This window comes from Pezoporus occidentalis, unplaced genomic scaffold (assembly GCF_034315485.1).
Source record: "Pezoporus occidentalis ecotype Australia unplaced genomic scaffold, CSIRO_AGI_Poc_V1 ctg108, whole genome shotgun sequence".
Classification (NCBI taxonomy): Eukaryota; Metazoa; Chordata; class Aves; order Psittaciformes; family Psittacidae; genus Pezoporus; species Pezoporus occidentalis.
In genome coordinates this window covers 601,080-628,425 of record NW_026912865.1, presented here as the reverse complement: position 1 = coordinate 628,425, position 27,346 = coordinate 601,080, and the positions used below count along the sequence as shown (strand labels likewise).

The 27,346-nt window shown below is 40.0% G+C and overlaps 1 protein-coding gene across 5 annotated transcripts in view; it reads right to left on the bottom strand.

The window, feature by feature from the left end:
- AKAP6 (A-kinase anchoring protein 6) overlaps positions 1 to 27,346 on the bottom strand; it is a 279,971-nt gene that overhangs the window by 143,557 nt on the left and 109,068 nt on the right. For 4 of the 5 annotated variants that reach the window (XM_062623049.1, XM_062623078.1, XM_062623061.1 and 1 more), the window contains 3 exons: positions 24,835 to 24,957; positions 6,821 to 6,917; positions 5,432 to 5,598 (listed from right to left, as the gene is read on the bottom strand). In XM_062623049.1, coding sequence (XP_062479033.1) covers positions 5,432 to 5,598; positions 6,821 to 6,917; positions 24,835 to 24,957 — 387 coding nt within the window. The remainder of the gene's footprint in view (positions 1 to 5,431; positions 5,599 to 6,820; positions 6,918 to 24,834; positions 24,958 to 27,346) is intronic. The other variant, XM_062623054.1, reaches the window with a different exon arrangement.

Here is a 27,346-nt window from a genome sequence, read left to right as displayed (position 1 = left end):
AAGATGCCAAAGCAGTATGATAACATGTTTAATAAATCCTAAGGGAAAAGTTTCCTAGGGTCTTTGAAATTCCTCCTCTTCCTATTTCTTTACAGATTTCTGACACCAACATTATTCCTGCAGCTTCTTGAAGGCAAAAAGAAAAATACCCTCTAGATATAATCTTTAGAATTCCTATTATACTTCTCAAGTTCCTTTTGGCTTTTGAAATAAATGCAAAATGAAATCTACAGTTATGCTGTCAACTGTATTTTAATTTTAGTTAATCTTTGATCATGAAGTAGATGGTATTTGAATTATAGAGGGATGTGATTTAATACCTGAAATTGAAATAACCTGAAAATACTTCTTGTTTGGTCTTTTTTTTTTTTTGTATATACTTTTGTTTTTAACGGTAGGCTCAAAAAAAAAAAAAAAAGAGACATTGCTTCAGGTTCCTCTCTAAGATAAAAAGCACGGGGGAATGAGTTACCACATATCTATGTGAAAAATTTACTGCAACATAAACCATGCCTCTATTTCTCCCCTTTCAAGCAAATATTTAAATATAACTATTTCAAGGTAGGGATTTCACAATTTCCATAGCAAAATCAAGCTGGATTATACAACATTTTTGTGATAATTTTGACTACGAAGTTAGACTTTGGCCATGGATGAATCAAGCTTTTCAGAGATATAAGGTCATATTAACTTTGAGCTAGTCTGTTTTACTTTAATAGACCTAACTATGAAATTAAGTGTTGCTCCCTTTCCTAATTCCTAAACTAAGAGCTATGTGACACAGGACCACTTTCTACCATGCGAGTGAGGAGGAATATAATTTCAATTTGTGTCTTCGTCACAAATGTCTTTTCCCGTATTTCTGTTTTATTGTCATACTTGGCTCCTCCTCCACCATCCACAAGATCATTCTTGCTATGTAGAATTATGGTGAGAAAACACCAGAACATTTCATGTCATGTTTCCCTTCTGAGAGGAACATAGGGCCCGATATGCAGAGTTGACCCTCATCATAGGGAAGTGTGTAGTCTGCCTGGAGCCCAGATCAGGGATATCACCAGGGCGCTCCCCAACCTGGTGCACCCGACAGACTACTACCCGCTGCTGGTCTTCCAGACAGGTGGGGAGGAAGCTGCTTCCCGCAGTCTGAGGGGGATGAAGAAAGACTACAGGGCCTTGGGGTGGATGGTGAAAGAGTCTGGGGCTCAAGTGATCTTCTCCTCACTCCTTCCATCTTCCACTGATGATGTGGGAAGGAATGGGAAGATTCACTTCATGAACAATTGGCTTCGAGACTGGTGCTACAGGCAGGGCTTTGGATTCTTTGATAACAGCTGGTTTTATAGGGCACCAGTCTGGACAATGACAAGTGAGAAAGGTTTGTCTCACAGAGGCAAAAGGATGCTGGGCCATGAATTAGCAGGGCTCATTTGGAGAGCTTTAAACTAGATTCGAAGGGGGATGGGGTTGTAGCTGGGCTTGCCCCAGTGGGGCAGCGCTCCAGAATTAATGAAGACTGGGAGGCCTCCTATAATCCTAGGGTGAAATCGGTGTGCTCAGCTCGCTCCCTGGAATGTCTGTACACCAATGCGCGCAGCATGGGAAATAAACAGGAGGAGTTGGAAACCTGTGTTAAGTCAGGAGACTATGATCTGGTGGCAATTACAGAGACGTGGTGGGACAGCTCACATGACTGGAATATAGTCATGGAGGGCTATGTCCTTTTCAGGAAAGACAGGCCAGCCAGGAAGGGTGGTGGGGTTGTTCTTTATGTGCAAGAGCAACTACAATGCACCGAGTTCTGTCCAGGGACAGATGATGAGCGAGTTGAGAGTCTGTGGGTGAGAATTAAGGGGCAGGCTGGCAGGGGGGATACTGTTGTAGGTGTCTGTTACAGACCACCAGATCAGGGTGAGGAAGTTGACGAGGCCTTCTACAGGCAGCTGAGAGCGGCCTCACAGTCACAGGCTGTGGTCATCGTGGGGGATTTTAACTTCCCTGATGTCTGCTGGAAGGATCACTCAGCAACCCAGCCGCAGTCCAGGAGGTTCCTCCAGTGTATGGATGATAACTTCCTCCTGCAAATGGTGGATGAGCCGACCAGGAGAGGAGCGATGCTGGATCTCATCCTCACTAACAAGGAGGATCTGGTTGAAGCAGTAAGGGTTGAGGGCTGCCTTGGTTGCAGCGACCACGAGATGGTGGAGTTCAGGATCTTGTGTGGTAGGACTAGGAGAATACCAAGTAGAATTGCAACCCTGGACTTTAGCAGGGCAAACTTTGGCCTTTTCAAGCAATTGCTAGGGGAAATCCCATGGGCAAGGCTGCTTGAAGGTAAAGGGGCCCAAGATAGTTGGTTGACATTCAAGGACTGCTTTTTCCGTGCTCAAGATCGGAGCATCCCGACACATAGGAATTCAAGGAAGAGGGCCAAGAGACGCGCGTGGCTAAATAGGGAATTGCTGGGTATGCTCAAGTGGAAGAGGAGAGTTCACAGGTCATGGAAGGAGGGGCTGGCCACTTGGGAGGAATATAAGGCTGCTGCTAGAGGATGTAGGAAGGCAGCTAGGAGGACTAAGGCATCCTTAGAATTAAACCTGGCAAGAAGGGTCAAGGACAGCAAAAAGAGCTTTTTCAAATACATGGCAGACAAAACTAACACCAGAGGCAATGTAGGCCCACTGATGAACAGGATGGGTGCCCTGGTGACAGAAGATGCAGAGATGGCAGAGTTACTGAATGCCTTCTTTGTCTCTGTCTACTCTGCTGCAGGCAGTCCTGAAGAGCCCTGTACCCCTGAGACCTTAGATGAAGTCAGGTCGACGGAGCGGTTTGCCTTAGTCGATGAGGAATGGGTTAGAGATCAGTTGAGCAATCTGGACATCCATAAATCCATGGGTCCAGATGGGATGCACCCGCGGGTGCTGAGGGAACTGGCGGAAGTCATTGCTAGACCACTCTCCATCATCTTTACCAAGTCTTGGGAAACGGGAGAGGTGCCTGAGGACTGGAGGAAAGCAAATGTCACTCCAGTCTTCAAAAAGGGCGAGAAGGAGGACCCGGGTAACTATAGAGCAGTCAGCCTCACCTCCATCCCTGGGAAAGTGATGGAACACCTTATCCTTGGTGCCATCTTAAGGCATATCAAGGATAAGAGGGTTATGAGGGGCAGTCAACATGGCTTCACCAGGGAGAAATCATGTTTGACCAATCTCTTAGCCTTTTATGAGGAAATAACACGGTGGATGGATGATGGCAGAGCGGTGGATGTGGTCTACCTTGACTTCAGCAAAGCATTTGACACAGTCTCCCACAGCATCCTCACAGCTAAATTGAGGAAGTGTGGACTGGATGATCAGGTAGTGAGGTGGACTGCGAACTGGCTGAAGGAGAGAAGCCAGAGAGTTGTAGTCTATGGGGCGGAGTCTAGTTGGAGGCCTGTAACTAGTGGAGTGCCTCAAGGGTCAGTACTGGGACCAGTATTATTTAATATATTCATCAACGATTTAGATGAGGGAATTGAGTGTACTATCAGCAAGTTTGCTGATGACACCAAGCTGGGAGGAGTGGCTGACACGCCAGAAGGCTGTGCTGCCATCCAGCGAGACCTGGACAGGCTGGAGAGTTGGGCAGGGAATAACTTGATGAAATATAACAAGGGAAAGTGTAGAGTCCTGCATCTGGGCAGGAACAACCCCAGGTTCCAGTACAGGTTGGGAAACAACCTGTTAGAGAGCAGTGTAGGGGAGAGGGACTTGGGGGTCCTAGTGGACGACAGGATGACCATGAGCCAACACTGTGCCCTTGTGGCTAAGAAGGCCAATGGCATCCTGGGGTGTATTAGAAGGGGGGTGGTTAGTAGGTCGAGAGAGGTCCTCCTTCCCCTCTACTCTGCCCTGGTGAGACCCCATCTGGAATATTGTGTCCAGTTCTGGGCCCCTCAGTTCAAGAAGGACAGGGAGCTGCTGGAGAGAGTCCAGTGCAGGGCAACTAAGATGATTAAGGGAGTGGAGCATCTCCCTTATGAGGAAAGACTGAGGGAGCTGGGTCTCTATAGTTTGGAGAAGAGGAGACTGAGGGGTGACCTTATAAGTGTCTATAAATATATAAAGGGGGAGTGTCACGAGGATGGAGCCAGGCTCTACTCAGTGGCAAACAATGATAGGACAAGGGGTAATGGGTACAAACTGAAACACAAGAGGTTCCACTTAAACTTGAGAAGAAACTTCTTCTCAGTGAGGGTGACGGAACACTGGAACAGGCTGCCCAGGGAGGCTGTGGAGTCTCCTTCTGTGGAGACATTCAAAACCCGCCTGGACACATTCCTGTGTAACATTATCTGGGTGTTCCTGCTCCGGCAGGGGGATTGGACTAGATGATCTTTCGAGGTCCCTTCCAATCTCTAGCACACTGTGATACTGTGATACTGTGATCCTAAGAGTCACTGTGCAAACTACTCTCTAGGAAGCTCTATCCACGTGAAGAACGGTCTAGCATCAGAATCTGAAAATGTACTTAGCACAGCTATCCCTGTTATTTATAGAAATAGCAACCATGAATTTTTCTATAAATTTCAACCTGCTGCATGCCAAGATCTTAGGAGCTATTGGATTGCTCTGCTGCATATTCTTTGCATTGGAAGAATCAACACTTTCCAATGCAATCTCTCCCAACCACCTTTGATTACTAATGATTGTAAGAAAGGTCACGAACCATATGCTAGAAGTTTCTATTGTGTGTAATGCCCAGACACTGCTTGGACCAATTTGAAAAAGCATGTTTTGTGTTAAAAATGCTGTTACAAATGTAAAGTTTGGCAACTGGCAAGTACAATAATCCTCTTTAATAATTAAGATTCACAAAATTATGATAGGTGCCAATACCTTATTCTTAAAGTACTTGTTGTATTCAACACATGAAGAACTTAGAGCAAAAAGATTTGTGAAAAGGCATATGACCTTCTTCCCACTGCAATGGCCATCCCCTAATTAAGCAATGCATCTGATAGTCATTAACAGGAATGAGATAATGAATCACTTTCTCTCTTCTTTGTTAATTTGCTGTAACCAAGCGGCTAATGGATGTCAGAGCTGAGTGATTGCACTGATTATAGTGATTTATAGTCACAACAAAACAATTTAAAACCATTCTGATTATTCATGTTAAAGATGCTTTATGTTTTGTTTACTAAATGTTTTATGTTCCCCCTCATGACCCTCTATACAAAACGAGACAGGTCTTCCTGGAAAACTTGAAAGTTCTAAGATTTTTTCATTGTTTCAGAGTAAAGCATTTCATTTTGTTTATGAAAAAAAAAAAGAGTTTACCCAGTGGAAATAAAAAGCCTTAGGGTGGAAAGAAAACTTCAGTGGTGCCTAGTTCAAAAGAAGACGGAAATAAGAGGAAATAAGGCAAACTTCAAGCCACTTACCTTAGGGCTCCCAGTCCCTTCCTCATTCTCTGCAGATACATCAGTAGCCAGTATCTCTGCTTTGATGATATCCAGAGCCCTAAGAATCCAGCTGTGTTGCCTTTTGATTTGCCTCTGTAGTTCCTTCCATTGACTTGCAATCATCTGCAGCATGTCCTTCAGTCCTTCTCCAAAATGAAGGAGAAACAATGTAAAGGCTGTAAACTTAACTGCATCTTTAAACGTTTATTCTTTAAAGAACAAAAGCAATAAGAATTCCAATGTATTTTCTCACCAATAAATCCAAGCATTACTACAGTTCGTACTGCAAAATAATGCTATAAGGTCCAAACATGTCTTTTAGACATCTTGGTAAATTTTGATTATATTCCAAAAGAGGAAAATACCACACAAACTGTGATTTCAATGCAATAGGGAACGCTAAGTTAATCTTAACCTCTAATATCTAGTCTTTATCTCAAAACATTTCATAATCTTCCAAAAACATTTTTCTTACCTCCAAATCCTGGAAATATTTTCTGTAGTTGACACATTACTATTTCTAAGAATATAATGATATGCACCACCATTCTCTGCTATGGCTTCTACATCTTTTTGGAACTATACACATAAGTCACTTCCTTTAGCTTTCACATTACACAGATCTATCTGATGCGGTGAAACAATAGAGGCACAATGTATAACATGATCAGAGAACAGTAGACCAAAGAGTAACTTCAACCTCGATGAAAACTATGCTAAGTAGGCCAAAATTGAAATGGTATTCCATAGCAATATAGGCTGATTAAAACTATTATCATACAAGTCACACAAACACCTAACGATATAGGTGGTAGTGGGGATAAAGGAAAAGAAGTATCTCTCTTCCCCTCGTCTCAATTTAAGGCCTCTGCAGAAAAAGACAAGCCTAACCAAAGGAAAAAGGTATTTGTAATTTTAATCTATTCTTCATAAATATATTAAAATCAATGTCAGAATTAGTTTAAATGGCAAAATAAAGCTTTACCAGTGCAATTACCCATTCAGAGTAAGTAAATATATATATATATATCTGAATTCCTAATTCATTATCTTAATGTTATTTCCATAGCACCTACATCATAGAATGTGTCAGTGTGATGTTTTCAATGATGTGATTTCAATTGAAGCTCAGCTGAGCAGCAAGACCAAAATAAAATGAACAGACTATTTGCAGGCAGTATTTCATTTTATAAGTATCACTGCATTGTATGCAGTATATGAAACATTTATAAATCTTGAAGGTCAATCTGATAATGTAAATATTAATAATACATAAGGAAGTGAATATATGCAGTAATTTACAGCAATGCTTCTTCATTCTTTAATAGTCTGGAGACATAAAGACTTGCAATATTTCAGAGGATTTACCTGATTTGTGAGATACAATAAGCTCAAGAAGTTGACGTCCTTCTTCTACGACTGCTTCTTTTAAAGCACAGTGGCTATCTACATTCAACTTAAAACTCTGCGGAAAACAAAAAAAGGAGGGGGGGGAGAAAGAGAAAAAACTCAGTATCAGACATTGGAGAGGCAGTTATCATCAAACACACGTACAAAATTACTTGCTGCTTTTTATCAAGAACCACATCCCCATTTACCCAATAGCCAAACTCATTTGCAATACTAAAAGCTATTGATATTTTGGATCTGGGCTCAAAATGTTTCCATTAGATCAGCAAAGTGCATCTGTGTTGAAACAGCTGACAAATCTAGAAATTCATTAGGTTTTATGAAAAGTCACAACCCGTAGGCTATATCTGGAGTAACAGTGTTCTATAAAATACACTAAATTTATGCCACCACATGAGCTCTGTTTTTTTCAGATTTCTTTGAAATGTTGGTGATAGCACTATTTATGAAACCATAAAAAAATTACAGCATTGAATATATTGGCCTTATGTGCACTCATACAAATCTATTAATATTGTGTTTCTGAGTTAACCCTCATATCTGTTTTCAAAGAACAAATCAGACTGCTTTAGATCTCTGCATTCTTAATTTGCAAAGCAACTGGTTTTCCTCCTTTTTTCACTATTTTTACTAGTCTACAAAGGACCTCTGCTTTAAAACTGATTAAAATATTTTGTTTCTTTTTCAGTTTATTGTTTATATTTACAAAATGCATTAAAATCTAGTAATAAAGATAGGAACTGGAAACATGATCAACTATATGTTATGCCATTGCATACACCACTGATGCCTTGGATAAACTTGTGAAATTTTACACTTATACTTGAGTGTAAGGAAGAGAAACAAAATAGAAGAAAGGGGTACTTGCTGTATTTAATCATAAGTCATGTGCAGCCCTGAACACACACGCAACTCTTACCCTCTTTGAAAAATCTACAGAATGAATGAAAACAATATTTGACCACTTCGAATAAGCGTTTTGCCTTCCCTTAGGAATGAGTTAACTGGCAGAGATGAAAGGAGACTTTGCAAGTGCACATTTGGGGCTTCTGGTTTTTATAAAACTTATTTATACTTCCCCAAATACTAGTGACCGTGCTAGTACTGAAGTAGCAGACACCACAAAATATTCAAAACCCCTCATTTCTTAGGGAAGCGAACATTTTCTGTCTTTCCTAACTGTTGTAGTGAGGCTGATTGGCATAGCAGAAAATAATATTGCCAGAACTGTAACAAAATGATGTTCTTTTACTGTATTTGTCATGGTTGAAAGAGGCATGTTGCTCAGACAGACTCTTAACAGTCTTTCAGGCAGCAGCGTACCTGACAGTGACAGAATATTTTTGAGAATTCTCCATTCAAATAAAAGGCATTAAACAGAAACTTTGCTACCTTCAGCATTTTGTCTAGCCAATTTTCCTTGTATGGGCACCTGAAAATATTGGTTTGTACCAGCTAACAAATGGGTGCCAAGAGAAGTTAAAAAGGAAAAAGGATGCCTAGTTTATATCTGGCCCTTACTTAAATCTAGAGTTTTATGACCCCAAATCTAGAAGCTCTTTTTCTTTCATAACAGCATGTCTGAACAAGCACTGACAATATTTAATTTACTGTTTACTTAAAACAGGCTTGTACTGAATAGTTTGTAATCATGCACTTCCCAGGAAATGCACTATGTGTGTGCCTTACACAGCAAAAGAGAACGTAAAGGACCTGAGAGTAGGTTGTGTAATTTCACATAATTGAAGTTGAGTATAGATGCAGCTGGATGTGGCAGTGTCTTGAGATGATATGGATGTGTTTGATAGGAAAATTGGAAAAGATGAGGTATTCTTCTTCATTAGTAAAAAGAAAAGATTCATTTAACATAACGCACCAGATACTACAATACAGCTTGATTTTCAGGTGCACCTATTAACCAGTAATAATGTTAAGCTGAAGAAGCAAAATATGATGAATAAAGATGGGGCCAAACTTTTGGATTTTGACTAGCAATATTCTCCTTGTGCAAAATTCTGATTTTATGGATAAATTATGCAAGGTACAAAGACTGTGAACATACATGAAATTTAGCAGAAATAGACTCTTATTAGTACATAGGCACCATGTCATAGTTTAACTCCAGCCAGCAACTAAATACTACACAGCCACTTGCTCACTCCCCTCTGGTGGTTTGCAGAGAGAACTGGAAAAGGGAAAAAAACTCATGGGTTGATATAAAGGCAGTTAAATAAGGAAAGCAAAGCTGCACATGCAAGTAAAGCAAAACAAGCAATTCCAATTCCCATTTGGCAGGCAGGTGTCAGCCATCTCCAGGAAAGCAGAGCTCCATCATGCCTAACCATTACTTGGGAAGACAAATGGCATCACTCCAAATATCTCTCCCTTCTTCCCCGAGCTTCATATGAGCGTGACACCATATGGTATGGGATATCCCTTTGGTCAGATGGGGTCAGCTGTCCCTGCTGTGTCCCCTCCTAACTTCTTGTGCACCCTCAGCCTACTGCTGGTGGGGTGACAGAAAAGGTCCTGATTCTGTGTAACCACTGCTCAGCAATAACTAAAACAGCGCTGAATTATCAATACTTCACAAATCCAAACCACAGCCCTATATTAGCTACTATGAAGAAAATTAACTCTATACTGTAGAAGCTCCATGGGGGAAAAAGCAGCACCTCCCGATCTATACTGGGCTATGAACACACTAAAAATGAAACGTTTCCAGCCGATAATAATCTCTCCCTCTTAGCTTATTTGTCTGGACAACGGGGGATGATAAAAATATTTGAAAAAAAAATTATTTTAAGTTCCCCATAGGATTTTTTTTATGGCTGTAGATACTTGAGTTCAGGAAACTTCTGTTGTGTGGGTATCCTGCGGTATGTGCATATCGAGCTCTGATATGCAATCTTTCACTGTTTTGCAAACTGCTGCTCTTGGCAAATCCTTGTAATTTGGTAAAACACAATGTGGGTCTTGACCTATTCATATCTGCACTAAGGATAGTCAGCTATTAAATATTGTTGTTTCCAGAGGCACACAGACTTGGTATAAGCATGCCCTTTTTTTAAGTCATGATGGGTCCAACTAATTACTTCCAGTGTACTTTGTGTCTCTGAAACACAAGTAAGCAACTAGGTATCACATACATATAAATATAGGTTAGTTTAAATGACACAGCAGTTTACACCTATTGCCAGATTAAGATACTGTATTAAAAGAAATATTTTCATTTTCTCAGTCAATCATACTATTACTATGTGTAGTGTATGGGTTGCCCCAGGCACCTAATTTTTCTCAGGTTCATTTTTGATGTGTTTAAATACCTTTGAGAAAAATATCACTGCTTCCAGGGCACTTATTTTTTAGAGCAATGGTACAAAATATTGAAATTATTTAAGTGATCTAGGATTTCAAGTCTGAAAGAGAATTAAAATTTCCTAATAGTCACTAGAATTTCTGTATTTAGGCACACTTGAATTTTGACTAAGAATGTATCGCTTATAACACTCACTGTGACAGATACAATTCAGTTTTGAAGTTTAGAGTAATGGGAACAGTTTCTGGTACAAAAGAAAGGGGATTCATTGACTGAGAATCTGGAAAGATAACCAAATTCCCACAAGTATCATCAGCAATGTGTGTTTTGATAGAGGCACAGGTTCAACACACAGTAAAATCCCAAGACAATGATGGAACAAACGTGTGTTATTTATTAATCTATGCAACATACCAATAATCTCCAAGAAAAAAAAAAAGTTGAAAAATGTCATTTAAAATTTCTTTTCAACTGACTATTTTTTTTTAGTTTAGTTTTACATTCCATTTGTCTAAAAGGGAATATGATTTAAAACAGTTCCTGAAAATTTATTCTTACATTCTTAATATACAGTAATTTTTGCAACTGTATTGTTCATGGCACAGTTACCTCCCAATAGCTTGCTATAAAAAAATGCCAAGATATTAAGTAACTGAATTCAACTTATGGTTACGGAAAGATAGGGGGTTTTTTTTGTTCTTTTTTTTTTTTTTTTTCTGGAGGACTTCTGACCACACAGAAAACTTCTGTTTGGTCACTGCCTAGTATTTACGTGCACGAGTTAATAACCTAATGATCCATGCAATACTGTAGTGGTATTTTCATACTGCTGAACACTACCTACCAATGCCATTTAGTAAATCAAGAAAATAACTACCATGTATGCTGCCTTTATATTAACATGGAAATGGTAATACATATTTAGCATTCTAATGACATAATACTAAATACCTAATTAATTGGTCAATGGTGATATAAAATGGATATTAAGATGCAATTTGTACATGAAAGAAGATCTTCTATGAAATAGTGCATTTCACACATTATGTTTACAAATATAAAATTATTTGACTTTTTAACAATTGGGAAATATCTTATTTATGAAAGCCTCACATTTTTCATTGGGGATATAAAGCCTACTTAATATTAGAAATCACTATGATATTTTTTCCTGGGAATTAAGTGTTATATATGAAATGGATCAAGTCAATTTGAAGTTCAAGTTCAGGTCAGAACCTGAATTTGAAGTTCAGGTTCAAGTCAATTCTCCTTTTTTCAGGTTTCCATAAAACTTAAATGACTATAAAGAATTTTTTATTTCATTCTTTGCTTTTAATCTGTATTTTTATCTGAATGACACTCCACCTGTTAAACAGAATGTAAGCACTATGTAACTGCTTGTTGCAGTTCCAGAGTTAAGGTTAATTTTGGCCACAATGGCAGGGAATCTACCTTTATTTTTTAAGGACCACATGGTGAATCACCCTCTGAAGCTGCAGCACTCACTAAGGGTCTTTTTCTTCTCTCCTTAAGACTGAGAACATACCCTCCCTATAACAATGATGGCCAAATTATTAACCCTGGTCCCAAATAATTAACCAGGTTCATGTGCAGAATTAAGAAACGGAAAAAAAAAATAACCACAGGAGATGCAAAGAAAAACATTTAGCAATCAAGACTTCCATTCATGCCTTAAATTTTCTATATTTCTAATGAAATCTTGGTTATTTCAAACTCTAAAACACATAGAGCAATTGCATTACTTCTAGTACTTAAAGTGTGAATGATATTATGCCTCTGAGAGACATAGCACAGAACTCATGGGAGTACACCATAGCTCTTGGCAGGTAAGCAAAAGCAATATAGTTTAAATGGTGCTGAAAGTGTGCTTGCTTGTCCCTTGACATCCTAGCATTATATTAGTGATTTCCAATCTCAGAATTTTTTTAAAATATATTTAATTTTATTTTCAAAACTAAATTACAGACGAGATCTATATTGATTATACCGGCACACTAAAATTTCAGGCAACATCTTATATTTTAATCAACACAAAAATTAAAATTTGCAGAGTTCTTCCATAAGCATTACCCAATTCATTAATAAAATAAACATTAATTTATAAACATTACTTTCAAATCAAATTTTTAAAGGTGTTTCGAAAGTTGTTGCAATGATAAATTAATGTAAAGGGCATGACTAAGTTGTCATTCAAAAAGTAATTGATCTGCAATTGCTATAAAGCTTCTAAATCAGAACTTATGTGAAATACTTTTTCACAGAAATTTCCTGATCAAGTTAGTTCAAAAGTTGGTTTAAACACAATGGCAGTTTGATTTCATTGTATTATTATAGGAACTGAATCCCCTGCATGTAAACGATTTCTTCTACAGGCCAGGCACAAGATGGACGCAGAGGAATCCCTAATTTTCACTGCTCAAACTTACAGTACCTGTGTTTTGGGATACCTCAGCAACCAAGACTTACAGTTTTGGGTGGTGAGACTTGAACAGGGGATACATTTCTAATACTGCCAAATCACACACACAGTATGCTAGAGATTGGAAGGGACCTCAAAAGATCATCTAGTCCAATCCCCCTGCCGGAGCAGGAACACCTAGATAATGTTACACAGGAATGTGTCCAGGCGGGTTTTGAATGTCTCCACGGAAGGAGACTCCACAACCTCCCTGGGCAGCCTGTTCCAGTGTTCCATCACCCTCACTGAGAAGAAGTTTCTTCTCAAGTTTAAGTGGAACCTCTTGTGTTCCAGTTTGTACCCATTACCCCTTGTCCTATCATTGTTTGCCACTGAGTAGAGCCTGGCTCCATCCTCGTGACACTCCCCCTTTATATATTTATAGACACTTATAAGGTCACCCCTCAGTCTCCTCTTCTCCAAACTATAGAGACCCAGCTCCCTCAGTCTTTTCTCATAAGGGAGATGCTCCACTCCCTTAATCATCTTCGTTGCCCTGCGCTGGACTCTCTCCAGCAGCTCCCTGTCCTTCTTGAACTGAGGGGCCCAGAACTGGACACAATATTCCAGATGCAGTCTCACCAGGGCAGAGTAGAGGGGAAGGAGGACCTCTCTCGACCTACTAACCACCCCCCTTCTAAAACACCCCAGGATGCCATTGGTCTTCTTGGCCACAAGGGCACAGTGTTGGCTCATGGTCATCCTGTCGTCCACCACATCCGTGCTCAAGATCGGAGCATCCCGACACGTAGGAAGTCAAGGAAGAGGGCCAAGAGACCTGCGTGGCTAAATAGGGAATTGCTGGGTATGTTCAAGTGGAAGAGGAGAGTTTACAGGTCATGGAAGGAGGGGCTGGCCACTTGGGAGGAATATAAGGCTGCTGCTAGAGGATGTAGGAAGACAGCTAGGAGGACTAAGGCATCCTTAGAATTAAACCTGGCAAGAAGGGTCAAGGACAGCAAAAAGAGCTTTTTCAAATACATGGCAGATAAAACTAACACCAGAGGCAATGTAGGCCCACTGATGAACAGGATGGGTGCCCTGGTGACAGAAGATGCAGAGATGGCAGAGTTACTGAATGCCTTCTTTGTCTCTGTCTACTCTGCTGCAGGCAGTCCTGAAGAGCCCTGTACCCCTGAGACCTTAGATGAAGTCAGGTCGACGGAGCGGTTTGCCTTAGTCGATGAGGAATGGGTTAGAGATCAGTTGAGCAATCTGGACATCCATAAATCCATGGGTCCAGATGGGATGCATCCGCGGGTGCTGAGGGAACTGGCGGAAGTCATTGCTAGACCACTCGCCATCATCCTTACCAAGTCTTGGGAAACGGGAGAGGTGCCTGAGGACTGGAGGAAAGCAAATGTCACTCCAGTCTTCAAAAAGGGCAAGAAGGAGGACTCGGGTAACTATAGAGCAGTCAGCCTCACCTCCATCCCTGGGAAAGTGATGGAACACCTTATCCTTGGTGCCATCTTAAGGCATATCAAGGATAAGAGGGTTATGAGGGGCAGTCAACATGGCTTCACCAGGGGGAAATCATGTTTGACCAATCTCTTAGGCTTTTACGAGGAAATAACACGGTGGATGGATGATGGCAGAGCGGTGGATGTGGTCTACCTTGACTTCAGCAAAGCATTTGACACAGTCTCCCACAGCATCCTCACAGCCAAATTGAGGAAGTGTGGACTGGATGATCAGGCAGTGAGGTGGACTGTGAACTGGCTGAAGGAGAGAAGCCAGAGAGTTGTAGTCTGTGGGGCTGGGTCTAGTTGGAGGCCTGTAACTGGTGGAGTGCCTCAAGGGTCAGTACTGGGACCGGTATTATTTAATATATTCATCAACGATTTAGATGAGGGAATTGAGTGTACTATCAGCAAGTTTGCTGATGACACCAAGCTGGGAGGAGTGGCTGACACGCCAGAAGGCTGTGCTGCCATCCAGCGAGACCTGGACAGGCTGGAGAGTTGGGCAGGGAATAACTGGATGAAATATAACAAGGGAAAGTGTAGAGTCCTGCATCTGGGCAGGAACAACCCCAGGTTCCAGTATAGGTTGGGAAACGACCTGTTAGAGAGCAGTGTAGGGGAGAGGGACCTGGGGGTCCTAGTGGACGACAGGATGACCATGAGCCAACACTGTGCCCTTGTGGCTAGGAAAGCCAATGGCATCCTGGGGTGTATTAGAAGGGGGGTGGTTAGTAGGTCGAGAGAGGTCCTCCTTCCCCTCTACTCTGCCCTGGTGAGACCCCATCTGGAATATTGTGTCCAGTTCTGGGCCCCTCAGTTCAAGAAGGACAGGGAGCTGCTGGAGAGAGTCCAGCGCAGGGCAACTAAGATGATTAAGGGAGTGGAGCATCTCCCTTATGAGGAAAGACTGAGGGAGCTGGGTCTCTATAGTTTGGAGAAGAGGAGACTGAGGGGCGACCTTATAAGTGTCTATAAATATATAAAGGGGGAGTGTCACGAGGATGGAGCCAGGCTCTACTCAGTGGCAAACAATGATAGGACAAGGGGTAATGGGTACAAACTGGAACACAAGAGGTTCCACTTAAACTTGAGAAGAAACTTCTTCTCAGTGAGGGTGACGGAACACTGGAACAGGCTGCCCAGGGAGGTTGTGGAGTCTCCTTCCGTGGAGACATTCAAAACCCGCCTGGACACATTCCTGTGTAACATTATCTAGGTGTTCCTGCTCCGGCAGGGGGATTGGACTAGATGATCTTTCGAGGTCCCTTCCAATCTCTAGCATACTGTGATACTGTGTGATACTAGGACCCCCAGGTGCCTCTCCCCTACACTGCTCTCTAACAGGTCGTTCCCCAACCTATACTGGAACCTGGGGTTGTTCCTGCCCAGATGCAGAACTCTACACTTTCCCTTGTTATATTTCATCAAGTCATTCCCTGCCCAACTCTCCAGCCTGTCCAGGTCTCGCTGGATGGCAGCACAGCCTTCTGGCGTGTCAGCCACTCCTCCCAGCTTAGTGTGAATTCAAACAAACAAATTAAAAATACCTTAAAAAAAAGGCAAAAAAAAAAAACCCCAAAGCATAACCAAAACCAAACAGAGCAATATAATTGTTCTTGAGACACAGATCAAACTTGTTTATACATTATATTTCCATACACTTAGATCAAAAGACTTCAAAATCCTCATAAGCGATAGCGTTTAGATTTTGGACATTAAATTTCCCCTTCTCTTTCAGCAGAAGAAGCAGAGCTACCTTAGGATGACATCCTAACGTGCTTTGCCACTGGTTTAATGCCTCCACTGTCCAGAAATAGCTGAAGCTCTCAGAAGTAGAAAAGCTGGGACAGCCTTCTGTGGACCTAGTTAACAGCTAATAAGTTACAGGCAGGCCCAGCAGTGTTAACTTTAATTATAAACCTTCCTATACACATCTCTGTAAATTTCAGGTGGTTAGCAAAGAGAAGGAGTCCTGGGAAGGTTTGGTACAAAAAAAACAAAAAAAAAAAAAAGAAAGAAAAAAAAAGAAAAACCCCAACAAAATAAATGGAATATCCTTATTTTTTTTTTCTTCACACCTGAACGAAGTACCTACACAAGGTTAGGCATCTAGAAATTTGGAAGACGGGTTTAGAAAAAATGAGTACTCTTAACAGTATTCAAGCCATTCAGTCTCTGGGAGAGTTATTATTAATGATTATCCTACAGGCTTGCACAGAATAAACCTCCTGAGTGGTAGTAGCTGGTAGCAACAGTATGGGAGGGCAGTAAATGGACTTCACTAAAAACACACTTCCTTCACTAAAGTGGACTTCACTAAAAACACACTTCCTTCACTAAAAACACACATAGTGATAACAGATCTCCATCACCACAGGTCTCCTAATTCTGTGATGCTGGGAGTACAAACATAGTCCACACCTCCTCTTTACAAAGAAGAGATGTGTGTCAGCTCCTCATTGCATGACATTATGGGAAAAGACTGCAGATCAAGTGTAGTATTCCTGTATTGGTCAGGACAACAGTATTGTAATTAGTAGCATTTATACTTGAATTTTCTCTTATAGATGTGATTTTTCTCGTATTTAGCCACAAAAAAAAAAAAAACAAAAAAAGTCATTGAAATTCAAAAGAACCACCCAAACTGTTTAGAAACCTCTCTTTTTCCCCATACACAGTGTATGGTTTTTTGGAACCATACACTCTCTGGTTCCAAACTATAACACAGGTACATCCAAATGTATTCAATGACAGCAGCATTTTCCTTTGATTTTTCTCAGGCAGTTGCCTCAAGAAACAGAAAAACTTACACAGAGGTTATTGGATTTACAGATTTTTAAAACTGAATAATAGTCTCACCTGACAATATACATGCATTCCCTTTATTTAAGGTTGATATCTTACTACCTATTAAGTCCTTTTACTTGCCTGTGTCATTTGAAATCTACCGAGTTTACTATCATAGAATCTTAGAATACTTAGGGTTGGAAAGGACCTTAAGATCATCAAGTTCCAACCCACCTGCAATGGGCAGGGACACCTCGCAGTGAACCATGTCACCCAAGGCTTTGTCCAACCTGGCCTTGAACACCACCAGCGATGGAATATTCACAACTTCCTTGGGCAACCCATTCCAGTGCCTCACCACCCTCACAGTAAAGAACTTCTTCCTTATATCCAATCTAAACTTCCCCTGTTTAAGTTTGAACCCATTACCCCTTGTCCTGTCACTACAGTCCTTAATGAAGAGTCCCTCTCCAGCATTCTTATAGCACCCCCTTCAGATACTGGAAGGCTGCTTCTCTTCATGCAGCTTCTCCGGGCGGAACAGCCCCAACTTTCTCAGCCTGTCTTCATACGGGAGGTGCTCCAGTCCCCTGATCATGCTCATGGCCCTCCTCTGGACTTGTTCCAACAGTTCCATGTCCTCTTTATGTTGAGGACACCAGAACTGCCCACAATACTTCAAGTGAGGTCTCACAAGAGCAGAGTAGAGGGGCAGGATCACCTCCTTCAACCTGCTGGTCACACTTCTTTTGATGCAGACCAAAATATGGTTGGTTTCTGGGCTGCGAGCACACACTGAAGCTGGCTCATGTTCATTTTCTCATCAACCAACACCTCCAAGTCCTTCTCCTCAGAGCTGATCTGAATCTCTTCTCTGCCCAACCTGTAGGTGTGCCTGGGATTGCTCCAACCCAGATGTAGAGAACCCATGACCAAAATACCTTCAAGAAAACAGCATAAAATTCAGAAATTCAAACTAACCATAGGCTAAACAGATTCAAACCAGAGTCCTTAGAGCAGGAAGAAATTAGTTCACTTACAGTGCTCAGACTCTTTAGCACCATCATACCGCATATACAGTTGTGTACTTTGAGGAAAAAATCAAAACTGGCTGCCATACACATTGGAAATGCCCATATAGCAAATGCACAATACAGAACATGGACATTTCAAAGGCTTTAATACCTTTAATAAAATTAGTGTTACAACCACTACCACAAACGCAGCCATTATATTAGCCCACGGCATGTGTATTTAACCTTAGTTTCAACAAGAACAGGTATTTAATACTTGTCTAAAATGACATTTTTCAGAAAATTAGATTTTCCAGGGAGATAAGAATGATATTTTTTTCCAGACATAGCAGACTTGCTACAAACAGACCATCAGTTATCATGAGATATCGCAGAAGTATCATTACTTCACCAATTTCTTAAAAGTTAAAATACAATCTATTTTCTGTATGAAAGCATTTGCTGTTTGCAGCTAAGAAAGTGCTGAGCCATGATGTGTCCAGAAATATTTACACTGGACAAAAGAAAATTCTTATTTCATTTCTCTTTAGATAATAAAACTCTCAAAACTCCTATAACTTATGAAGAATTTGATTTTGGAAAAGAGATGACATCTAAACTTTCTATACAGAAAAGAAGTAAATGCTAGTGTAAATCATTTTGTATAATTTGTTTTGAAATACTAGTGATACTTGCTGTATGATATTTTTAATGCTGTTGCATGTAAAGTAAATATGGTGACTGGGAAGGTTAATGGAATGATTCTGGGCTAAAACGCACCTAAATGTGACATAATACTTGTGACTAAATTGTAGCAAAAATTACAGACAGGGACCACAAAATTTATTAGGAAAGAAAAACCAAGAAATCCTGATTCATGCAAATGATCATTTAGCTTATTCAAACAACACTTTGTACTGAAATGACTAGCAACTTGTACTATCTACAGAACAATCTTTGCTATTCTACTTTCAACTAAACAGAACATACACTTTTACCTAAAAAAAAAAACAGACAAATAACCATGGTGTGAACAATTAATTATTTTCAAGGAAGCCATCCTCCTCCATTCTTTCAAAAAATTACAAACAATTCCTCTTTGCTCTATCTGGAGAAACAGAAAACCAGCAGCTGAAATCTTTTCTAAGGTTATCTTATATATCCACCGTTGCAGTAAGACTAAAGTGAAATATTGAAAACAGCCCTGCTGAGAAGGACTTGGAGGTACTGGTGAATGAAAAGCTGGGCATGAGCCAGCAATGTGCACGTGCAGCCCTGAAAGCCAACTGCACCCTAGGCTGCATGAAAAGAAGCATGGCCATCAGGTCAAGGGATTTGGTTCTCCATCTTTTTTCTGCTCTGGTGAGACCCCACTTGGAGGATGTCCAGCTCTGAAGTCCTCAGTACAGAAAGACATGGACCTGTTGGAGAGGATCCAGAGGGATGGAGCACCTCTGAGGAAAAGCTAAGAGTTGGGATTGTTCAGCCTGGAGAAGAGCAGACTCTGGGGAGGCCCTATTGTGGCCTTTCAGTACCTAAAGGGGACTTATAAGGGAGATGGGCTCAGACTTTTTTAGCAGGGCCTGATGCAGTAAGACAAGGGGTAATGGTTTTAAGCTAAAAGAAGGCAAATTCAGACTAGATATAAGGAAGAAATTTTTTAGGATGAGGATGTGGAACAGGTTGCCCAGAGAGCTGGTAGATGTCCCATCCCTGGAAACATTCAAGGTCAGGGTGGACGGGGCTCTGAGCAACCCGATCTAGTTGAAGATGTTCCTGTTCACTGCAGGAGGTTTAGCCTTTAAAGGTCCCTTCCTATCCAGTTCTATGATTCTATAATTTGCTCTCCTGCAAACTGCAAACTTACATGTAAGGCAGGTTACCCAAAAAGGCAAAAGGCAACTGCCACACTGGAAGAAAGTGCATCATCCTTGGAACCTCTGGATCTTTCTGGTTTTGAAGAAAAATTGCAAAATCTATAATTTCTCTATCTTCCAAACATTCCTTGTACTCAAGATTTCAAAATTTTAATCTTATGGAAAATCTGAAGAGCGTTTAGGACAAAAATGCCTGACTGCTAGTTCTAAATTTCTAGTAAGAATCTTTATTAATTTTATCTCCACTGAAAAACATTGTTTGCCAACATGTACTAATGAATGCAAGAAGGATTAAAAAAGTTCCATCAAATAAGTTTAAAATATTTTTCATGTGTAGGTTTCCATTTAAAAGTCTTGTATTATATAGTTCTAAGTATGACACCAGACACAAATGGCTTTGGCCAAAAGACCTAAGAGCACACTACAGTAATGTGCACAACTAGGAGCGGTTCAGCAACAAGAAAACAGAGTACTGTGTTAACAAAGGGAAAAGTTAAAACTACAAATTTAAAAGTCTCAGGCCTCAGCAAATAAGAGTGCCTTTCATCTAAACCTTTTCCTCAGTGGTTCTTCACATTTCCTAATTTGCTAGCTTCCTCATTTACTGCACATGTCCATTGCAAAATAATGTGGTTCTGGGTCAGGGATAAAAAGCAGTAAAATGTCTATTTTAGCAAACAAAAATGGTCAAGAGTAACATGGTGAATTCTTATTTGTGGGGCTGCTAAGAAAGTCTGTTTGGTTTCACAAGCACAGCAGTACCATCTAGACAGATGCTTTTAGCTCATAAGCTGCCTTCAGGATACTGTTTTTGATGAGAACTGATTTGCATACCACCAACTCTATCCTTGGAGTCTGCTAGTAGCTGATTTTGATCAGGGTGCCAATGGGCAAGAATCAGCATAACAGAAAAGAAAAAAAGATAAAGTGAATCAGAAACCATTTTCAGAAGTTCGAAACCATTTTCAGAAGTTCCTTTTTGGTAAGGTCAGTGAAGCTATCTTTTCATTAGGAAGTGATTTGAGCCTAATCATTCACAAAATTTACAGTTTACCTCACCTTTTTCTCTAGTAGGGCTGACTTCTGAAAAAAACCCACTTCATGAAAACATATTAGTGCTATCTGATGGCTTAGGTAGCTGTCTGCAGAGTGCCAGAAGTCCAAGTGATTGCAGCCCTCCCATCTGAATGGGAAGCACACAGCTCCCAGATCAGTTTCACCAATGTTACTCAGCTGTGAAGACCCATAAAATTAGAAAGAATAATTTCAGTCACTATTCCAGGTGTCTCCAAGAGCATTTACATTGTGCTTTGGTGTTATCCAAAATGAAGCATATAGCAACTTCTGCAGAAAATCAGGAAACTGGGTTTTAAAGTTTGCAAGAAAACTGTCCTCCAAGCTGAAGACTGTCTATTTTGGCACATTCCAGATGAAGACTACCTTTCAAATTGTAGAAAAAATAAATCATCCTCTTTATCAAACCATATGGTTACTTACCATGGCAAAATCTACGGAGTTTAAGTTTTAACTGTGATATAAGAATGAAATTTCTATTTGGCCTAAAGTTAATAATTGTAAAATAAAGTCTATTTGCATATCAGGGCTGTGCCTGTGTGACACACAGGGCACTTAATTGGGAACAACAGACCAACTTGAGGGATGCTGCCTTCCACCTTAACAACAGATTGCTTCACTAATTAGTCCAGGGGCTGTGAGATCTTCAGATGGTCACAGACTTCTGCAGGCAGCTGTTGCTGAGCTAAGAGCAATAGACAGACATTACTGTATACTTCAAAGTGCTGACTAATATCCTGAGTGGACAATATTGCCATACCAGCTATTAGAATTAACTAGAACAAGAGTTTGGGTAGTTCTACCAGTTTAAGATGAAGATGTCATGCAAGGATGCTTGTAATAGAAACTTGTATTATTATACTGTCCAAGATATCCTCATGGAAGCATTACCTTATGCAAATAATCAAGTAAGTTCATGATGTAGGTTTCTTGTGGCATGCTGGGTTTTTTATTATTATTTGTAATAAACTTTTTCGGTGTCTGTGTGACAACATTTCTCAAGATGTCACAAATGTAGAAAAGCAAGGCTGAATGAGGAGACTTTAAGATTCAATCCTTTACCAAAAATTTACATTGGGACCCTAAAATAACAGTCAAGAATTTTACATACTGAAAAATTTGGAGCATGTTCACAACTTTGTCCTTGTCTCCTTTGCATTACTTTTCCCAGCCAATAATGAAGGGTACAAATACATTTTTCTGTTTTCCTGCCTCCATATTTTCTTTTCTTAGATTTTGACAGCAGAGATTTAATTCATGAATGCAAAATATTCTCTCTTTATGGCACTAATTTTGTTATTGCAACAAACATATTTCCAAGAAAAAAATATCACAGGTGGTGAAATTGATAATTTGTGCCAAAGGCTAAGGTCTTGTCTCTACTAATAAAAATACTAATCTACACTGAGTTTTCACTCCTTCTATGACCAGAAAATCTGCACCAGTGAAGAATCATAGTTATCAGGTTTGCTATCACAGATGCAGAATATCAAAAAGAACCAACACATTTTCTTTGTTTTACAGGTTAGTTTGCTACCAGTATCTCTGCTATGAACACGTAAGTGTAGAATCTAAACTTGTAAAGTACTAAGACTCCTTTACTTCAACAAATCTTAGGTAAGCCTGACAGCATATATAACCTGACTGGCAAAAGAAGAAAATGAGCACTGTAAGTACCCTCACAAAGACTTTGATTGCCACTGTCTTGCAATGCTCAACCAAAAGAAATTTTAACATTGAGCTTAATGTGAACTGAAGTTCATATACTTCTGTTTAAACACAGATTAGGATTTCTGACAGACAAATGCCACTGAAAAGCTGACAATCTAATTAATACAAATAACTATCTTCCGCACTATAAAAAATGCTTTGTATTTTAATAGTTCAATTCTGCCGAATAGACATGAATATGATAGCACCTGTTTTGTGAAATCCAAAAAGAAAAGTCATGGTTACTTTTTTTCAGGTTGTGCAATCATTTTTTCACTGGCAATATATGCCATAAAAATGATTATAATATCATCAAGTAGAAAAGGAACTGTTCTTTAGACATTTTACATCTTTACAAAAGTAAAGAAAAAAAAACCCCACCTTGTTTCACAACATAGACATCCTGAAACTCACAAAGATTTTCTTGCCCCAAAGATATGCAGATATACAGAGCATAGCTGAGAGCCGAAGTACTTACAAGAGAAAGTGAAGTTGTACAGGTGCCTACATACTCATTTATTCCGACTACCCCTAGCAATGAAGCAGTTGCCTCTGGGCTACTACTCCACATTCCAGCCTGACAGACGCTTTTGGCCTCACCTCCCACAGAACCACAAGGCAAAGTTGGAAGTCATTTGCCTGCAAAACAGCTATTCTACTCCTTCCCAAAGAGGAAGGGAAAAAAGAAACTGACTTTGACAAAGACTCAGCCTCATGATTGCCCTATTCCTGCAATACATTTCTTTTCATCCAGTCAAGAGTGAAAAATGCAATCCTACTCATAAAAACTCATCTCTCCAAAAGTTTCATGTTGCAGAGTAAGAGGAAAACAAATTGAAATGACCAGTGCCTTTTCTGGTCTGATCTTACAACGTGCTCTGTGTCTTCAGAGCACCTGCAAACATAATGGGATTCAGGGGAAGAAATGTGTGCAGTACAAGGCAAAAATCCAAACTCTGTCACAACATCCAAAATCTGCACAGTAAAATGAAAATGCAGGGTCTTCATCTTTGATAGACTACCACAATGGGCTCTTAATCTAGTGGCTGTGCACAGGCACTACCACAACAGAAATACTTAAGAACAAAAGACATGGAAGAGTTTTCTGTATAGCTGAAATTCTGAAGACAGTTTTCAGTTTGGCTCTAATTGTATATATTTTAATGTATACTTAATTAATTTAATAACAGTCACTCCAGTATTACAGTAGGGATTGGGATGCCATTATTTCCTGTAATGCATCGTGTGACTTCCTGGGATTGTCGAATAATTTCCTACCATCAGATTATCAGAGACTTAGAAATGAGACTGAGCTTTGAGGGTTGATGCTCTATGTAGGTTCAGCTAATGCAGTGTCTTATCTAGCTGGAGTGTCCAGGTCATTAGTTCAGAATAGTGTTATCACTGGGTTTCCTTCTAATTGATACTGGCAAGAACTAAGATTTTGGCAGAGAGAGGGAATTTCCTAGCTCAGTTTTTTATTCTTGTTTTTCCTTTTTACCAGATAGTTTACCTATGAAGATACCCACCCATCAAACCGTTTACATTGATCTCTATTGTCTACCTACAGCATAAAATTTTTCTTTTGAGAAGTTAATGCCTAGTTTAATTCAGGTCTTTGTTTCACTTCCTCATAACCAGAAACAGCTCTCTTAAGAACTCAGTGAAAGTCTCAAAAGGTTTATCAAACATTTCTCAATCTCAATAGCCTGTAAAATATTCAGGAGTTTTCTACTTCCACCCAATGTTTTCACTTTTTGCACAAAGACAAGGTTAGTAACAGTTGTATTAATTATACAACAGAAATGCATATCAAGTAAAATGATTGAAATATTTATTTGAAATATTTTAAATGACTCTGTACTATGCTAAACCTGTGGGAGACAGATTATGATTTCTTACCAGTAAGAGTTTTGTTAATGTTACAATGTAGTAAAAATCCCAGGATGATCAGCATTAAAAGTATTATCCTTTCTGGTTTTGCTATTGTCATTTTCTTGCAGTTGTGGAGATGATTTCTGAATTGCAATGTAATTCTTGCTTTTAATATTGTTTTTATAAAGCTACCAGTATATATTTCAAATACAGAAAATATTTTTTTGGTATTTTCATTAAAATAAACTGCAATGCTGCAGAACTTACATTAAAATATAGATGCACACTAGTAATTAAAAAATAATAATCAAATAAAAAGCACACCAGAACACTTCAATTACTTATAGTAATCATCAAATAATCTCATCCTACCAAGTGTGTCTCCAGGTACAGTTTAAGGCTGTCTGTCTCTGCTTTAGGAGGAGTCCAATTCTCCGTTGTTTCCATGGCTTCATTTAACCAGCGAATGAATTCATCCAGCTTGCTTACAAACTCCTTACCAGACAAGAAAAAAAGAAAGAACAAGAAAAGCATATTTGTTAATAAAATGGAAATCTGAAAAATGTATGCTGCTTTTTTTTTTTTTTTTAAAGCTAGGAGAGTACTGTACAGTAAAAATTTGCCTTTTACAAGCATGCGAATCAAAAAAAAACCAAACAGCAAGTAGCTTTCTAGGCAGCATGGTATTTCTGGGGATAATTTAAGGTGGCATTTTGGGACAAGACAATGAGACATCTATTTGACTGTGATGAAATGTAGAAAACTATAAAGTTTTAGGAGATATGAGGAAGATATGTAAAAAGCTCTGCATAGATTACAATAAAAATTGAGCTGAAGACCTTGCACTAGGCAGACTGGGTATAGCACAAGCACCATTGGTAGAAGAAGAGCTGAATAATGCTGCATGAACAAGGCATACGTTGGTAAACTGAGGGAAGAAACTACTTGCTAGAACTTGGGTCTTGTGAATCCTGTTTTGGTTCATAGGATGAGACTCAGAGAGAAGAAATCAAACAGTACATGAGGCAGAATATATAGCATTTAATATAAATATTGCTGATTGCATATGAGCCACACAGATGGTGTTCCTGAGAAGACAGGAGCTCCTGCTTCTCAGGAGCACCATTTATTTCAAAATTAGTACCAATTATATTGTCTGATTAAAAATAGTGCCCCTGAATTTACATGATTGAATGATACTATAGATACATACTGAGTACAGATAATTTTACCAAGGTCTTATCCACTGCAAAGCAAAAGAGTAAATGGAATAAACTGACCGTGATGTTTATAAGCACCCTGACAATTATCTCTGAAGAGGAATGTCCATCTATATTACAAGTATCACAAGACTAGATTAAGTTAGGTCTAATACTTGTTATATTACTAGTTATTAACTATGAACTTCACAGCATGGCAAGAATTTTAATTTCCAGTTGGACAACAACTTGGTATACCCACTCAGTATCTTACTCTCACTGCTACATTTATGGAATGATTTCTGCTAATTATTAATCCATTCAGATAGCTAAAAGCAAGCTAAGCATAAAACTTTTAAAGATTCCTAAGTGACTCGGGAGCCTAAATCTCCTTCTCCAAAGTGGCACATGAAACTGAAATTCTAAACAAGACAGAAACAGGATTTTGAGCAGTTAGTGTACAGCTGTGTTGCGCAAAGTGCAATGGTGATAATCCAGACCAAGCAGAGCCACCTTTCCTTCAAAATTCATGGTAGCAGAGTCATCATTATGGCCCAACACTGTGCCATGAAGTAGGGTCGAATAATCGGCTCCTGTCTTCCAGATGAAGTGACGGTGCCTTTGAACCAAAGCTAGCCTCTGGCAGGATACTCTAATGCATACCGCAGGCATGACAGCCCTCACTGAGGCACTCTGAAGACTTTGTTTTAATTATTCTTACGGTTTTTACATCATTCCCCGTGAGCCCTCAGGATGAGGAGGCTATTTTCCATCTCTGCTCATGGAATTCACTATATCTCAAAGCATTACAACGAAGAAAACTCTAATTTGCATGTTTTGTTGTAGACTATTTATCAGAACATTCCAGAAAGAGGGAAGAAAGATAGGAAAAACAACCCAGGCGATACGGCAACTGAGACGACATGCCTCCACCCTGGGCAAGTAGTGAAGTTAGCTACATCCCCTCTCCCCCAGCAGACCGTGCCCCAAGGGCTATGTTTCCCACATCAAATCGTGGAACAGAGCAGGGGCAACATGTTCCCCTGGCTCAGTTGCTTACTTTCTTCAAGCTTACACCGGCGCATAAAAGATGCCAGACTGGCAGAGTAGTGGTAGACATGAGCTGAGGGGGAGAGGAGCAGGAGGAGTAAAGTCCTTGTAGCCCCTCCAATAAATCTCTGCCTGCATTTTAGCAATGCGCTGTCCTTGAGAGACAAGGTGATATGGTAAGCACAAAAAAAAATGAAGAAAGGCTCTCTCTTGTATATGCGTCATGTATTTTACGGAGACAGACACGTATAACATCTGCCTGCAGTACTTGCTGTCTGTATGCCTTCAAAAGGCTTACACCAGTATGAAAAGCAACTACTAGCGAGTGAGTTACTCTGACCCCTCACATAACGTGCCTGTGTTTTAAAGTCTTACTTCACACTGGTGCTTAGAAACTCAGCAAGCTGCAGCAGCCTGGCACTCACACCTAGCCTCACCGATGAGGTGGGCTGTGGGCATAGCAGGCGCCAGCAGGGCACAGGCAACACCTGGGGGCTACTTTGGGGAACTGGGGAAAATGTAAATAGATACAGCATCCTACGGAACGGTGATGAGACAAGTTATCTGAGATAAAAGAGGTAATGCTTACAGAACTAGTGCCACAGGACCTCAGGATCAGGGCTGGGGACACGGTG